The sequence below is a fragment of the Ceratotherium simum genome, chromosome 26 (genome assembly GCF_057802395.1).
Source record: "Ceratotherium simum simum isolate JZ-2026a chromosome 26, ASM5780239v1, whole genome shotgun sequence".
NCBI lineage: Eukaryota > Metazoa > Chordata > Mammalia > Perissodactyla > Rhinocerotidae > Ceratotherium > Ceratotherium simum.
The window spans coordinates 36,345,739-36,363,253 of NC_141925.1; the positions used below are offsets into that span (position 1 = coordinate 36,345,739).

Genomic DNA, 17,515 nt, shown 5'->3' on the forward strand with positions numbered 1-17,515 from the left:
GATTTTTCCATTAATAAAATTATTCTCTTACTTCTCAGCAAGAAATGGCAGAAAACCTAGAAGACACAGCTTTGTTACAGAATTTTCATCGTCTGATGAAAGTGCTCAGGGAGTCTTCCTAATGGGGAATGGGATGATAGATGAAATCCTCCAACTCTGAGAACTCACCTGACAAGCTCATCAGCATAGGCTGCAGCAACTTCTTCTTCAGCTTTTCGCTCATAGTATTTACACAGGATGTTCTGGGGAAGCACCTTCTCCAGTTCGCTGGTTGGGAATGAACACGTGCAGCTGCCTTCCATGCAGCTGAGCTCTGACTAGAATGATAAAGTCAGGAGGGAAAAAAAAAAAGAAAATTCAAGAAAGTTTTCAGAAAAACAAAAAGCCTCAGTGGTTAACAACATCTTTCAATAGGAGGCAAATAAACAGTGGTTAAGAACACAGATTTTGATGGAGCTGGCTCAGTGGCATAGTGGTTAGGTTCGCACACTCCGCCTCGGCGGCCCGGAGTTCGCAGGTTCGGATCCTGGCTGTGGACTCATGCACCGCTCATCAAGCCATGCTGTGGCAGGCATCCCACACATAAAGTAGAGGAAGATGGGCACGGATGTTAGCCCAAGGCCAATCTTCCTCAGCAAAAAAAAAAAAAAAAAAAAAGAGGAGGATTGGCAACAGATGTTAGCTCAGGTCTAATCTTCCTCACACACACACACACACAAAGAACAGATTTTGAGATGGTAAAGATTCTCTGTCCCTTCTTCTCTGAGAAACCACACCCAAAGCAACAAGGAAACCATGAAACAAAAACACAAAATCCATCCTTGATACCACCAGAGGATCTATCAGCCCAAACTGCAACACAATCATGCATTGCTTAATGACAGGGATATGCTCTGAGAAATGCGTCGTTAGATGATTTCATCACTGTGTGAACATCACAGAACGTACTTCCACAAACCTAGATGGTATAGCCTACTACACAGCTAGACTATATGGTACTAATCTTATGGGACCACCATCATATATGTGGTCCTCATTGACCGAAATGTCGTTATGTGATGTATGACTATACATGAAGATGGAAACTGGATGAGGAAGGGTAAATGGCTTAGCAGACTGGAGGAGGAAGATCACAGCTCAGCATCTGAAAAAGAGATACTCATGAGAAGCAAGGTGATTTCCTCTACAGCCCCTGGAAAGGCTGGAGGTCTAGACCTCTTGGAAGGCAGAGGTGTGGGTGAGGGGGGAGGGGACTGACAGGAATATAAACTAAAAACAGGGGGATTGTTTGAAAAGCCTCCAGTTCCTATCCCTTTCAGATGGAGTCAGGTGACCAAAACTCTTCCAACTGAAAGGAGGATGGTCTCTGGAACAGCTGGACCAGAGGGCTCTGACTTCACCTTCAAAGCCACTAACAGCAGGTTGAGTCCTCCTCATGCCACATCACTGTGACCTTCTCTTCTGCCTCTCTCGTTCATTTTAAGAACCTTTGTGATTACATTAGGCCCACCTGGATAATTCAGCACACTCTCCCTATTTTAAGATCATCTGATTAGCAACTTTAATTCTCCTTTGTCAAGTAAGATAACATATTTGCAGGTTCTGGGGATCAGGACATGGACGTCTTTGGGGGGCCATTATTCTGCCGATCATAACCACTATGTTCATAATTGTTAGTCCTGGACTAAACTACAACTGACCTTAGAATAACTGATGTCGAGTGATTTGATTATTGGTCAGGTGTTTACGAAAAACCAATTTTGGTTTTTAAGTGTTCATTAAACAAAACAAAATTCCTTTCCACATTGTGTAATGCTGGTGTCAAGAGAAAATTACTTTGGAAAGAGAAATATGATCTTGTATAAAACAGTTAATTCATTTTAATACAACTATAAAATCCTTTAAAAAATTTACAAAAAAAAAAATACTAATGCACTCTGATATATTCAAACAGGCTACAAGGATCTCTCTTTTTGAGTTCATCCTTCATTTTTACTATAACCAGGAAGATGAGTGAAGAAGCAGGTGCTCCTGTGAAGGAAAGCACGGGGTATGGAAAAATTATGCCATTCCCTAAAAAGAAATTTGCTGTGATTACCAATATAATCACACAAATCAGGGACTGTCTAAGAATCACACATTAGCATGTCTTAGTAAGTTCCATCTCACTCCAGAAAAGACACTTCCATGAGGCATTTACACTTGTCTATAAACGTAGTCTCCTCAGACAGACTGTGAATGTTTCCTACATGGACGTATTACAGTTCTTACCTTTCCAGATCCAAAGACCGCCTCTTGGGCATATCTGATGAGACACTCCTTGCAAAACAAGTGAGCATCTGCACACTGTGTCAGCTCCTCAAATGGAAATTCCCCATAGCAGCAGCGGCACTCAATCAGCTGGCCATCCTGCAGCCCATCAGAAACACACGAGAGAGAAGTCAAGATGGCGGCATAGGCAGACTCTGAACTCACCTCCTCCTGCAGACACAGCCAATTTACAACTACTCGTGGAAAAATTACCCCTGAGACAGAACTGAAAACTGGATAAGAGGAACTCCTGCAACAAAGGACAATCCTAATTGAGGTGGAAGAGGGAGAAACTCCCTTCTGGGGGGGGAAAAAGAAAACGCCACCTTTACAAGCCGCCAGCTTCACGGCCGCCTGGGAGCAGCCCAAAGGTATGCAGCCTCCCTAGAGGTGCACGGCCCTGAGCTGGGGAGCGCCCCCGCTGTAGGCATTTTGGGGACCCAGCACAATCGAGACGAGTGGCAGAATATCTGACTTTGCCTGCTACTAAAACATTGGGGAGTACCCCCAGAAAACCTGGTTCACAAAGAAATTAAAACCGGCTCTTAAAGGGCCTGCGCGCAAACTCGCCCGTTTCACAAAGCACCCTAAAATCACCAGAAAGAAAGGTGCACCGTGCTTTGGTGAAAAGAGACTCACCTAATAGGCCCTGTGTGCATCTTGGTGAGAGGTGAGACCTCTCCAGGGACTGGGACATTGGCTGCAGCCACTGTTGTGGCCTGGTGTGAGCATGCTGACACACACGCCATTGGAGTTCTCCCTGGGGCCTGCTAGCCCAGGTCTGCCCCACCCACTAGAGCACCGATTTAATCCAGCTCAGCCAGGGCAGGCAGCCCACCCTAGAGACTGGCCCCACCCAACAACAAGCCCTCAGGCAACTTGTGGGCCTGCCTAGAATGGTGACTGGATTCTCTGCAGCCTGGCAACTGAGCCAACTTCAGTGGGGCAGGGCGTGCACAAGGAGCAGGTGGAGAGTGTGGGGCAGGGGTGGAGTGTGTGGGGTCCCGCTGTGGAGAGACTGGGTCCACTTCGGGAGGTCGGGGCACACACATGGGGCAGGACTGTGTTGACTGTCTGTGTGGACCTGTGGGCGGCAGGGCTTGTCAGCTGCAGAAGACTTGTGCTTCTCAAAGACCCACATAGGGGGTTTGCCCCACCTCCCAAAGTCTGAAACAATTGGGTGCTGCTGTGCCTGAGACCAGCCCCACCCAGCTGCAATCCTCAGAGAGCTGACAAGAGACCTAAAGGCTGGAGGCTTATAGCAATTCTAAGGCCCTGAGCCTAACAACCTGCCACACTAGGGGCCTACTCACTTAAAAGAAATACTGCAACACAAATGTGGTATTAGAACTTGCAGCCAACTGAGCTGGGGCTCCCCACACCTGATGAAGAGACTGAAGGGCCCACAACAACTACAAACAGCTGAGCAATACAACAGCTGACCAGGAGCATAACTCTGCCTATCTGGACGCATACAGGGAGAGCAAACAGGCCACAACAGAAGGACACGTAGCCCACATAGGGGTCACCCCTGGAACATTGAGAACTGAGGGAAGCACACTGCAGGATTCCTAAGGCATCACTTGTATAAGGTCACCTATCCAGGAGCAGGAGATGTAGCTGACCTACCTAATACGTAGACACAAGCACAGGGAAAGAGGCAAAATGAGGAGGCAAAGGAATACATTCCAAGTAAGGGAACAGGACAAAACTCCAGAAAAGAAACTAAGTGAAACAGAAATGAGCAACCTACCCGACAGGGAGTTCAAACTAAGAGTGTTAAGGATGCTCACTGATGTGGGGAGAAGAATAGATGAACTCAGTGAGAATGTCAACAAAGAAATGGAAGAGATAAAAAAGAACCAATCAGAAATGAAGAATACAATACTGGAAATGAAAAATTAGCTAGAGGGACTCAAAAGCAGAGTAGAGGATACAGAAGAACGGATCTGTGAGCTGGACGAAAGACTAGAAGAAATTACCCAAGCCAAACAGGTAAAAGAGAAAAGAATTAAAAAGAGTGAGGACAGTCTAAGGGACCTCTGGGACAACATCAAGCGCACTAACATCCATGTTATAGGTGTCCCGGAAGGAGAAGAGCGAGACAAAGGGGCAGAGAATCTATTTCAAGAAATAATAGATGTAAACTTCCCTAACCTAAGGAAGGAAGCAGACATCCAGGTACAGGAAGCACAGAGAGCCTCAAACAAGATAAACCCAAAGACGCCCACAACAAGACACATCATAATCAAAATGTCTAGAATTAAAGATAAAGAGAGAATCCTAAAGGCTGCCAGAGAAAGACAAGTTACATACAAAGGAAACCCCATAAGGCTATCAGCTGACTTCTCAGCAGAAACCTTACAGGCTAGAAGAGAGTGGCAAGATATATTTAAAGTGCTAAAAGGAAAAAACTTACAGCCAAGAATACTCTACCCAGCAAAATTATCATTCAAAATGGAAGGAGAGATCAAAAATTTCCCAGACAAGCAAAAATTAAAGGAGTTTGTCACCAAGAAACCAGTGCTACAAGAAATGTTAAAGGGACTGATTTAAGGGGAAAAGAGAAGACCGCAAATAGGAAAAATTATCTATTTCCATGATAAGAGGGCAATGGATACAAATGCACAAAAAAGAGGTTAGATATGATATCAAAAACATAAAATGAGGGAGGAGGGGAGTTAAAGAGTAGAGCTTTCAGACAGAGGTCAAGCTAAAGAGACCATCAATTCTGTACAGAAGGAGAAAGGAACAGAGAAGGACTACTAAAACACTGAGAAAAAAAGTTAAAAAATGGCAGTAAGTACATACTTATCAATAGCTACTTTAAACGTCAATGGACCAAATGACCCAATTAAAAGGCATAGGGTGGCTGACTGGATAAAATACCAAGACCCATATATATGTTGCATACAAGAGACACACTTCAGACTTACCAAAGACACTCACAAAATGAAAGTGAAGGGATGGAAAAAGATACTCCACGCAAATGGCAATGAAAAGAAAGCTGGGGTAGCAGTACTCATATCAGACAAAATAGACTTTAAAACAAAAACTGTAAAAAGAGACAAAGAAGGGCATTACATAATGATCAAGGGAACAATCCAACAAGAGGATATAACACTTGTAAATATCTACCCACCCAATGTAGGGGCACCTAAATATATAAAGCAATTATTAACAGACATAAAAAGAGAAATAGATAGTAACACAATAATAGTAGGGGACTTGAACACTTCACTTACACCAATGGATAGATCATCCAAACAGAAGATCAATAAGGAAACACTGGCCTTAAATGACACACTAGAACAGATGGACCTAGTAGATATATACAGAGCATTCCATCCAAAAACCGAAGAATACACGTTCTTTTCAAATGCACATGGAACATTCTCCAGGACTGATCACATATTAGGCCACAAAACAAGTCTCCATAAATTTAAGAAGACTGAAATAATACCAAGCATCTTTTCTGATCACAACGGTATGAAACTGGAAATCAACTGTAGGAAGAAAATCAGAAAAGCCACAAATACGTGGAGATTAAACAAAATGCTACTGAACAACGACTGGGTCAACGAAGAAATCAAAGAATAAATCAAAAAATACCTGGAGACAAATGAAAATGAAAATACGACCTGCCAGAATTTATGGGATACAGCAAAAGCGGTTCTAAGAGGGAAGTTTATAGCAATATAGCCCTATCTCAAAAAACAAGGAAAATCTCAAATAAACAATCTAACAATGCACCTAAAGGAACTGGAAAAAGAACAAACAAAGCCCAAAATCAGTAGAAGAAGGGAAACAATAAAAATCAGAGCAGAAATAAATGAAATAGAGACTAAAAAAAAAATAGAAAAAATTAATAAAGCCAAGAGCTGGTTCTTTGAAAAGATAAACAAAATTGACAAACCTTTAGCTAGACTCACCAAGAAAAAAAGAGAGAAGGCACAAATAAGTAAAATCAGAAATGAAAGAGGAGAAATTACAACAGACACCTCAGAAATACAAAAGATTATAAGAGAATACTATGAAAAGCTATATGCCAACCAATTCGACAATCTGGAAGAAATGGATAAATTCTTAGAATCACAGAACCTTCCAAAACTGGATCAAGAAGAAGTAGAGAATTTGAATAGACCAATCACCAGTAAGGAGATCGAAATAGTAATCAAAAACCTCCCCAAAAATAAAAGTCCAAGACCAGACGGCTTCCCTGCTGAATTCTACCAAACATTCAAAGAAGACTTAATACCTATCCTTCTCAAACTCTTCTAAAAAATTGAGGACGCGGGGAAGCTCCCTAACTCATTCTACGAAGCCAACATTATCCTGATACCAAAACCAGAGAAGGACAACACAAAAAAAGAAAATTATAGGCCAATATCACTGATGAACATCGATGCAAAAATCCTCAACAAAATACTAGCAAATCGCATACAACAATACGTTAAAAAGATTATACACCATGATCAAGTGGGATTTATTCCAGGTATGCAGGGACGGTTCAACATTTGCAAATCAATCAACGTAATATACCACATTAATAAAATGAAGAATAAAAATCACATGATTATCTCAATAGATGCAGAGAAAGCATTTGACAAGATACAGCATCCATTTATGATAAAAACTCTGAATAAAATGGGGATAGAAGGAAAGTACCTCAACATAATAAAGGCCATATATGAGAAACCCACAGCTAATATCATCCTCAATGGTGAAAAACTGAAAGCTATCCCTCTAAGAACAGAAACCAGACAAGGATGCCCACTGTCACCACTCCTATTTAACACAGTACTGGAAGTCCTAGCCAGAGCAATCAGGCAAGAGAAAGAAATAAAAGGGATCCAAATTGGAAAGGAAGAAGTGAAACTGTCACTATTTGCAGATGACATGATTTTATATAAAGAAAACCCTAAAGAATCCACCAGAAAACTTTTGGAAGTAATAAACAAATACGGTAAAGTTGCAGGATACAAAATGAACATACAAAAATCAGTTGTATTACTCTACACTAACAACGAAGTAGCAGAAAGAGAAATTAAGAATACAATCCCATTTACAATTGCAACAAAAAGAATAAAATACCTAGGAATAAACTTAACCAAAGAGGTGAAAGATCTGTACACTGAAAACTATAAAACATTGCTGAAAGAAATTGAAGACGACACAAAGAAATGGAAAGATATTCCGCACTCTTGGATTGGAAGAATTAACATAGTTAAGATGTCCATACTTCCTAAAGCAATCTATAGATTCAATGCAATCCCTATCAAAGTTCCAACAACATTTTTCACAGAAATAGAACAAAGAATCCTAAAATTTATATGGAACAAAAGATGCCAAATAGCTAAAGGAATCCTGAGGAAAAAAAACAAAGCTGGAGGTATCACACTCCCTGATTTCAAGATATACTACAAAGCTATAGCAACCAAAACAGCATGGTACTAGCCCAAAAACACACACAGAGATCAATGGAATAGAATCAAAAGCCCAGAAATAAAACCCACACATCTATGGACAGCTAATCTTTGACAAAGGAGCCAAGAATATACAATGGAGAAAAGAAAGTCTCTTCAACAAATGGTGCTGGGAAAACTGGATAGCCATATGCAAAAAAATGAAAGCAGACCCTTACCTTACACCATACACAAAAATTAACTCCAAATGGATTAAAGACTTGAATCTAAGACCTGAAACTATGAAACTTCTAGAAGAAAACAAAGGCAGTACGCTCTTTGACATCGGTCTTAGCAACATATTTTCAAGCACCATGTCTGACCGGGCAAGAGAAACAACAGAAAAAATAAACAAATGGGACTACATCAAACCAAAAACCTTCTGCACAGCAAAGGAAACCATCAACAAAACGAAAAGACAACCTAACAATTGGAAGAAGATATTTGCAAACCATACATCTGATAAGGGGTTAATCTCTAAAATATATAAAGAACTCATGCATCTCAACAACAAAAAAACTAACAACCCAATTAAAAAATGGGCAAAAGACCTGAACAGACATCTCTCCAAAGAAGATATACAGATGGCCAACAGACACATGAAAAGATGTTCAAAATCATTAACTATCACGGAAATGCAAATCAAAACTACCAATGAGATATCACCTCACGCCTGTCAGAATGGCTATAATTAACAAGACAGGAAACAACATGTGTTGGAGAGGATGTGGAGAGAAGGGAACTCTCTCATATACTGCTGGTGGGAGTGCAAACTGGTGCAGTCACTATAGAAAACAGTATGGAGATTCCTCAAAAAATCAAGGATAGAACTACCATATGATCCAGCTATTCCACTGCTGGGTATTTATCCAAAGAACTTGAAAACACCAAGGCGTAAAGATACATGCACCCCTGTGTTCATTGCAGCGTTATTCACAATAGCCAAGACTTGGAAGCAACCTAAGTGCCCATCAAGGGACGAATGGATAAAGAAGATGTGGTATATATACACAATGGAATACTACTCAGCCATAAGAAACGATGAAATCCAGCCATTTGTGACAACATGGATGGACATTGAGGGTATTACGCAAAGTGAAATAAGTCAGAAGAAGAAGGTCAAATACCGTATGATTTCCTTCATTAAGTAGTAGATAATAACAATAAACAAACACATAGAGACAGAGATTGGATTGGTGGTTACCAGAGGGGAAGGGGGAAGGGAGGACGGCGAAAGGGATAATTCGGCACATGTGTGTGGTGATGGGTTGTAATTAGTATTTGGGTGGTGAACATGATGTAATCTATGCAGAAATAGAAGTATAATGATGTTCACCTGAAAATTATACAATGTTATAAACCAATGTTACTGCAATAAACAAAAAATTAAAAAAAAAAAAAAAAAAGAAACACACATGAAATTCCCTACACTCAAGTAGAGGCGGCAGCCATGTTTCATGTTCCCCCACCTCCAAACACATTCTGAGGTAGAACACAACCCCTAGAAGCCATAAAACAATAATGAGCTGTGTTCTGTTGTACAAATCTAGTTCGAGATGCTAGTACAAATATTAATACATAGCTAAAGACAGTAAGATTTTCATGGGGTTTTTTTGGAATTCTCTGGTGTCATCCCTAAAGTTATCATATCTTGAATTCCATGGTACCAGCAGAACTATAATATCTGTAATCAGATGCTAACATGATTATAAGAGTCAGGGACAAGTGGTATGAGAGACGTTACCTAAAAAGCTTCAAAAGTTAGATTTTGCTCTCCTTGTTGTAAGACAGGAGTGTGAGGCGGTGGTGTCGCAGCCCAAGCTTTATCTTAAGGGACTACTGAACCTAACTAAAGCAGCAATCTCAAGGACCATGAGTATCAGGAAACTTACTCTTTATTATAACAGTAGTGATTGATCCAGTCACTGGTCTTCTCCTACCTACCATGTTAGAAAAAGCCGCTATGTGAGGACAGCAAACACAGTAAGAAACCCATCTGGCCCCAAGGTTAGATATAGTTCTTCCTTCTATCTGTGTGATTATCTGAGTTCTAAATTTTCCTCTAAGAGTCTATCCACTGGATTCCAGGGATTGTTTTTAAGAGGAACATTTCTATCATTATCTTTCCTTCAATTCTGATCCAGTCTTGTACTAAGAGTGACTATAACGTTTCAAGTATTTGACTCTAACTTGGTTGAACCAAAAACTCAGCAGATCAACAGGAGGTTAAACAGTTTGCCATCAAAATGCCAAGGAAATGTGGTAAGAGAAAACAGCCCATGAAAATACCAGAATAAATGAATTAGATGAGTTTTCGAACTACCTTTTGATACTGTTCTTCGTTCATCTGCAGGGCAAGCAAAAAGTCTTCATGCTGAGGAACAAAAACAGCACACACGCATATACAAATTTAGTAAAGATGCCATGAACCGTTTAGAAATTATTTCCATAGACATAAAATAACTATTAATAGTCACCTCTTCAGTTACATGGCTTAGTAGTTTAAAAAGTTACCTGAGTAAATTTTAAATGCATCAGAAAGCTAAATATAAAAAAGGAAACTATACAAGTACTAGAAAATATGGGGAAAACTTCCCTAAATCTGATTCAAAATGTAGAAGGAATAAGGGAAAAGACTGACACATAAAACACTTGTGAATAGCAAAGACTAGCACAAGCAAACAAAAAATCGAATGGGTAAAAACCAAGTTTGACAACATACTTTGTTGGTGAGGCTGGGGGAAAAAGTCACTCTTGTGTAGGGAGTACGGGTGAGAATGCAAAATAGCACAACCACGATGGAGGGAATCTGGCACTATGTAATAAAGGACCTAAGTATTTACCCTTCGATTCATCAATCCCACTTCTGGGAATCTATCCCAGAAATATGAAATGATGTATGCACAAAGTTATTTATCATGGCACTATTTATAATAGCAAAAAACTGGATACAACCCTAAATGTCCATCCATAGAGGAATAACTGAATCAACTCTGCTAGTGCAGACAATGGTACTCTATGGATTGCTGTGGAATGATTACCAGGATGCACTGTTAAGCGAAAAAAACAAGGGGGAGAAGAATGTGTTACCTTTTAGATAAGAAAGTGGGGTAAATAAAAATATATATACACATACATATTTACTTTTACATGAAATAAGGACAGATAAACCAAAAATTATTAAAAATGGTTATGTATGGAGGGAGTTAGGTAACATGGGAGGAAGGGACACAACAAAAGCTGTATCTCTCTGAATGTTCCTTGTTTTATTAGTTTTGACTTTAGAAGTAAAAATATTTTACACAATTGAAGAACAAAGTTAGATATAAAATAAATGAAAAATGAATTCCAGAAAACTCAAAAAAAAAAAACAGAAGCAAATAAACTTCACTGTTTATCAAATTAATGGTATAATCACACAAAGACTTACTTCAGTGACTTTAAATTTTGATTTCGTATTTCTAATCTGATATAATCCAGCAATAGAATTATAACTAAATCTTAGACTCTATATAGCAGTCTTATTATTGGTAATAATATTGGGCTATTATTTTGTAACTATTAAGTATATAATATAGGATAAAGGAAATAAGTCATTATATTAACGTTATTAAGAACCAAGATTTTTAGTATAAGAGGAAAGAAATACAAAAATCAACATGAAAGAAGTAAAAAGCCTGGAAACCAAATCTGAAATAGAAATCTTAGTATAAATTCCCACTAAAAGAAATAAGGCACCTTGGAGAAGTTGGTGATTCCAGGTCCAGGTCAGGAAAAGCAGAGCTTGAACCTGGATCACCTTGTGTGCCAGAAAGCAAGGTTGTTGTCCAAGATGACCGGGGCTAGAGCAGAGGAATTAACTTGAAGGGGATGCCACTGGCCACATATGGGACAATTTGCACATCAAAAAGAATAATCACTACAATGAATTAAAACACATCAACCATCTTGCCAATACTTTACTACTTCTCTGATGAGATTGGTGGTGACATTAACGAATGCCATGTTTTGATACTGTACCATGAAATGTGCAAACTTCTGGAAGATCTACATAACTCAGTGAATCAGTGTTTTTCATGATAAAATCATGCATGTGTGAAAAACAAATTTTAATGTAAGAGATCACAGGTTGAAAGGTAAACTCTGTGATGGCTAGAACAAGATGACAACTTCTCATTTCTGCTTGAGATCTAGAATTTTATCATTGGCCACCAATAATCACTTCATTCATTTTTGAGAAAATGTCTGCCAAACACATAATTTTGAATAATCATAGTTTTTCTGTCACTTTTTCAAGTAAAAACGGTGTTCTGTGTGTGTGTGTGGGGGGAGTGCCTAATTCAGCAGCTTGCAACTCGATGGTACAAGTGCTTCTCCTTGAGACAACCATCACAGTCAGGATGTACCAGAAGCACTTTGTGCATACTTCCCATTTTGTCAAGAGTATATAAAAAATGTCTTGGAGGGTCAAAATTTGATAAAGAATTTTTACTGCTTCATTAAAGACAATTTTAGGTGACTTAGCCTTTTTAAAAAAATGTGAGCCCATGGCAGTGAAGAAAATAATGATTACTGGTACAATTTGGTGCAGCTGGCTTGATTCATGCTAAGGCACCATTGCTCTTGTTTTGTCAGTACAAAATCAACACGTTGAAAAGGGCAAGTAGTGTCTTATCACTGTTATAAGAGATCTGACCTCGCAGAACCCCTAGAGTCTTGGGGAAGCCAGGGTTCCATGGTCCATACCACTAGAGCCGCTTGTCTAGAAAATACTATCAGACAACCAATATACATATTCTGGTTGACTTGTACTTTTAATAGTCTATTTGGAAGAACTAAAGAGCTAAATGGAATCTCTCTCTGGTGTTTCTCCACCACTACAGGCTGAGTGAGGTAAAACAGATATGTTTGCTAAACTCCAATTAAAATTCTCTAACATAAATCTGACTTACAAAACTGCGAACTTTAGCTGGCATCATTACAAAACGTGGTTTTGTTTTTTTTTTTTAAAATTTCACAGTTTATTCAGTGTTTTTTGTTTTCCTTTTAAAAACTTCACAGTGATATTCAAATTAATCACCCAAAAGAAAAGGCAGACCTTACAAGACAGTTTTATACTAGGCCCTAACATCCAACCAGAATCCCAGAAACACATTCCAAGCACATCTTCCTACCTCTGCCATCTCTTTGATTTTCTGCTCATAGAACTCCTGCTCTTGTTGCACAGCTGGAAGGAGGGCACGCCGGTCATAGAACCTACAATGTCGCCGCTTATTTTCCAGAAAGAACATCCTCTTTTCTATTTTTATGTCACCTAGAAGATACATGACAATGCAAAATCATGCAGACAACTGTTTGCTAGGAATCCAGGCCAGCCATTCCAGTCTTCTGTGGCCAAGGCCCCCACCTACTTTCTAGCAGCGTGTTACCTGACTCTCCTATAACGTAACCCACTGTTTGGGAAAACTGGGGTCCTTACAGTTCCCTAACCTACCATGCACTTTTTGATTTTCACGTCTTTTTTTCCCTTTGTTATGCTCCAGTTGGAGGGCCTCTTCTATACTGTCAGTATTGTGCTGCATAAATATATCACAATTCATTATCCATCCTACTACTGAAGACAGGTGGGTTTACAGTTTGGCGTTATTATGAACAGGGCTGCTTAACATACGTCTGCAATTCAGTTGAACATACATGAAGCAGTGGAACTGGTGGATCAGCTTTAGAAAACAGTGACATTTTTCCAAAGTGGTTGTTCCAATTTACACGCTCCCTCCACCATCAATCTATGTGAGTTCCAGTCACTCCACATCCTCATCAACACCCAGTATTGTCAGTTTTTAATTGTAGCCATTGTGGTGGGTACACGTGTTTTATGTAAGTTTTTTAAACTTTTCATTTTGAAAATCGCAATTAGAAAAGAATCTAGTACCTAGATTCACAATAAATAACACTTAGTATAAAAGATAACAGAATGACAAATAGATCATATAACTGGTCTGTTCAGCTTTTGTTATTTCTTGTCGATTTGGTAATTTACATTTTCTAGAAAACTGTTCCATCCAAATTTTCTATTTACTCACAAAAGCCTGTTCTTTGTAATCTCTTTTATCAACATTTATTATATCAGGTTCCTGATACAGTTTATTTTTATTCTTTTTCTCTTGTTCATTCTCACTAGTTTTTTAAAATCTAAATTTATTTTTTAATTTACTATTCAGAAAACCAATTTTGGGTTCTCTATTCTGTTCCATTGATCTGTGCCTATCTTCCTGCCAACACTACCCAGTCTTAATCACTGTAGCTATTTAATAAGTCTTGAAATCAGGTAGATTGATTTCTCCCACTTTATTCTTCTCTCTAAAAATTATTTTAGCTATTCTAGTACCTTGCTTTTCCATATAAATTTTAGGATAAGCTTGCTTATATCTACCAAAAAATCTTGCTGGGATTTTGATAGGAATTAGGCCTGTGTATCAGTTTGGGGAGGATACACATCTTTACTATGTTGAGTCTTTCAATCCACGAGCACAGTACATTTATTTACATTTTCAATTTCTCTCTTCAGTGTTTTATAGTTTTCACCGTATAAGTCCCATACACATTTTGTTAGATTTACACCAAAGTATTTAAACTTTTTTTGGAAGAACTATAAATGGTACTGTATTTTTAATTTTAATTTCCACATGCTCATTGTTAGTATACAGAAATACAATTGGTTTTTGTAAGTAGATCTTATATCCTTCAACCTTACTGAACTCATTTATTAGTTCTAGGAAGTTGGGGTATTTTCATTGAAGTTTTCTATGTAGACAATCGTGTCATTTGCTTATAGGGACAGTTTTATTTCTTCCTTTCTGCTCTGTACCTTTTCTTTTCTTTACTGCGGTAGCTAGAACTTCCAGGACTGTGTTGAACAGCAGTGAACAGGGGACATCATTCCCTTGTTCCTGATCTTAAAAAGAAAGGATTCACCATTAAGTATGATGTTAGCTATAAGTTTTCTTACAAATTTATCAAGCTGAGGAAGCCCCTCTCAATTTCTAATTTTCTGAGAGTTTTAATCATGAAGAGGTGTTAAATATTGTTAAATGCTTTTTCTGCTTCAGTTGATAGGGTCATGTGATTTTTCTTCTTTAGTCTGTTAATATGGTGGATTATACTGATTGTTTTCCACATACTGAACCAGCCTTGCATCCCTGGACTACACCCCATTTGGTCATGGTGCATAATTTAAAAAATATTTTTATATATTTAAATATGTATTTATAAGTTCTATTTGCTAATTTTTTTTTTTTTGGTGATGAAGATTAGTCGTGAGCTAACATCTGCTGCCAATCCTCCTTTTTTTTTTTTTTTTGCTGAAGACTGGCCCTGAGCTAACATCTGTGCCCATCTTCCTTCCTCTATTTTATATGTGGGACGCCTGCCACAGCATGGCCTGATAAACAGTGCCTAAGTCCATGCCCGCAATCCAAACCTGAGAACCCTGGGCCACCAAAGCGGAGCGCATGAACTTAACCACTATGCCACTGGGCCAGCCTGAATATTTGCTAATATTTCGTTAAGGATTTTTGCATCTATGTGATATTGGTTTGTAGTTTTCTTTTTTGTACTGTCTTTGTCTGGTTTTATTATCAGAGTAAAACTAGCTTCATAAAATGAGCTCGGAATTACTTCCTACTCTTCTATTTCTGAAAAAGATTGTGCAGAATTGGTGTTGAGTCTTCTAAAAATGTTTGGAAGAATTTTCCAATGAAACCAACTAGGGCTGGAGATTTCCTTTTTGGGAGATTTAAAATTATGAATTCAATTTCCTTAATAGCTATCAGGCTATCCAAATCATCTTTTTTTTTTGAGGAAGATTGGCCCTGCGCTAACATTTGTTGCCAATCTTCCTCTTTTTCTTTTTTCTCCCCAGAGCCCCAGTACATGGTTATATAACATAGTTGTAGAGTTGTAGCTCTCCTATATGGGACCCAGCCTCCGCATGGCTTGATGAGCAGTAAGTAGGTCTGCACCCAGGCTCCGAACTGGTGAACCCCGGGCCGCCAAAGCGGAGCACGTTACCTTAACCACTTACCACTGGGCTGGCCTCCAAATTGTCTGTTTTACATGGGTAAGTTTTGGTAGTTTGTGTTTTTTGAGGAACTGGTCCATTTCATCTAAGTTGTCAAATTTCTGTGTGTAGTTCACAGTATTCCTCTGTGGATGCTTGCAGGCTCTACAGTGATATCCCCTAGAAAGACTGATCACTCCTGATGTTGGTAATTTGCGTCTTTTCTCTTTTTTCTTGGTCCTTTTGCTAGAGGTGATATGTTGTATTTTTACTGATGTTCAGTTTATATCCAAATTCTAACAAGACTTTTCATGAAAGGCTGTGTGGTGGTCAGCTCATAAGACCATAAAGAGGACAATGGAGGGAGAATCCTGTCTCTCTCTGAGACAAGCAATGTAGAGCCCAAATAGCAGTGCTTATATGGAAAATGGCTGAAAAGGTGAAAAAATGGGATTCCTGGAACAGATGAAGGATTCTTAGCCTCTGTACTTATAAACTGCTAAGTGTATTAGTCACAAACATTAAACTACTAATGCAAATCAAGTGTATTTTCTAACTTCCAGTGTCCTTAAAGATGATTTAGTAAGTCGAACTTAAGACTCAGAATCTAGAAGGATATACCTGAAACAACAGGCTGAAACTAAGAAGATGAAGTTAACAGGGAAAAACGTCAGATGCAGCAAAATTGAGGGAGAGGTTTGTGACTTAAAAGCAAGGTGAGTAGAAAGATCAAGGTTTAATGTGAGCCAATGGTGGGACCTATTTTGATTTCAAGACGCTAAGGCACTCTTAGGCTGTATGGATTGAAGTATAGAACCTAATCTCAGCTGTTGCTTCTACACAGCAGACCTCACTTGGAGTACTCTGTCCAGCCTTGTACACCCAACTCTCAGAGATACTAACAAGCTAGAGAAGGACACAAAGAGAAGGGTAGCCAGGACGATGAAGTGGTAACAGACACATTCTGAGTCCTTTCAGAGGCAAGAACTACAATCACAGCACAAAACTGCAGGAAAGTACACTTTGGCTTGATAAAAACGAAGAACTTTCTAAAAGACAGAGCTGACCAACAAGGGAGTGGATTGTCTTGCAAAGTGGTACCTTCTTTTCTCTCCCACTGAAAGTCAGAAACAAATATGGAATGACTATGTGTTAGGGATGCCTAGTCTAAACTGTGGATAAATTTAGCTGAATGAAAAACTACCTACACACTGTCCCCACTCTCTTATTCTGCCACAGACCTGTGAGAATGTCATGTCAGGAGAACACTGCTCCACAGACTAGCTGAGGGCCTGAAGAGTCAGAGCACAGGGGATTTTCTTTTGGATCCTGAAGAGTTCAGAAATTCAAATATTTTTCCAACTCTTTAGCTATCTCATGGAGTTTCCACTTAGTCACGGCTCAAATCAGAAAGACAAACATGAGAAAAGGAAAGGAAAACATTCCTATTTATGACATAATCTATAGGAAAAGTTGTAGTAGACTCTGTTCTGAGACATAAGCAACTCAGATCAAATATGTTGTAAAATTCAACAAGTTTACCTTTTGGGGGGGATTAGACCTGAAGTAACCTCTCTGAAAGAGCTTTTGGCAGTTATTTCATCAATAAAAATAACAGAATTTTAAATAAACAAGTGGCTATTTAAGAGCTGTTTCTTTCTTTCTGCGCAGAAGCCACTCT

The 17,515-nt window shown here is 39.0% G+C and overlaps 1 protein-coding gene across 6 annotated transcripts in view; it reads right to left on the reverse strand.

The window, feature by feature from the left end:
- RNF216 (ring finger protein 216) overlaps positions 1-17,515 on the reverse strand; it is a 169,005-nt gene that overhangs the window by 98,318 nt on the left and 53,172 nt on the right. For all 6 annotated transcript variants that reach the window (XR_015548602.1, XM_087417509.1, XM_004440870.3 and 3 more), the window contains exons 9-12: positions 12,950-13,089; positions 10,099-10,149; positions 2,272-2,409; positions 169-317 (exon numbers count right to left, since the gene is read on the reverse strand). Coding sequence is in view for 5 of the 6 variants with exons in the window: in XM_087417509.1 (XP_087273635.1) it covers positions 169-317; positions 2,272-2,409; positions 10,099-10,149; positions 12,950-13,089 (478 nt within the window). In the remaining variant the exon portion in view is untranslated. The remainder of the gene's footprint in view (positions 1-168; positions 318-2,271; positions 2,410-10,098; positions 10,150-12,949; positions 13,090-17,515) is intronic.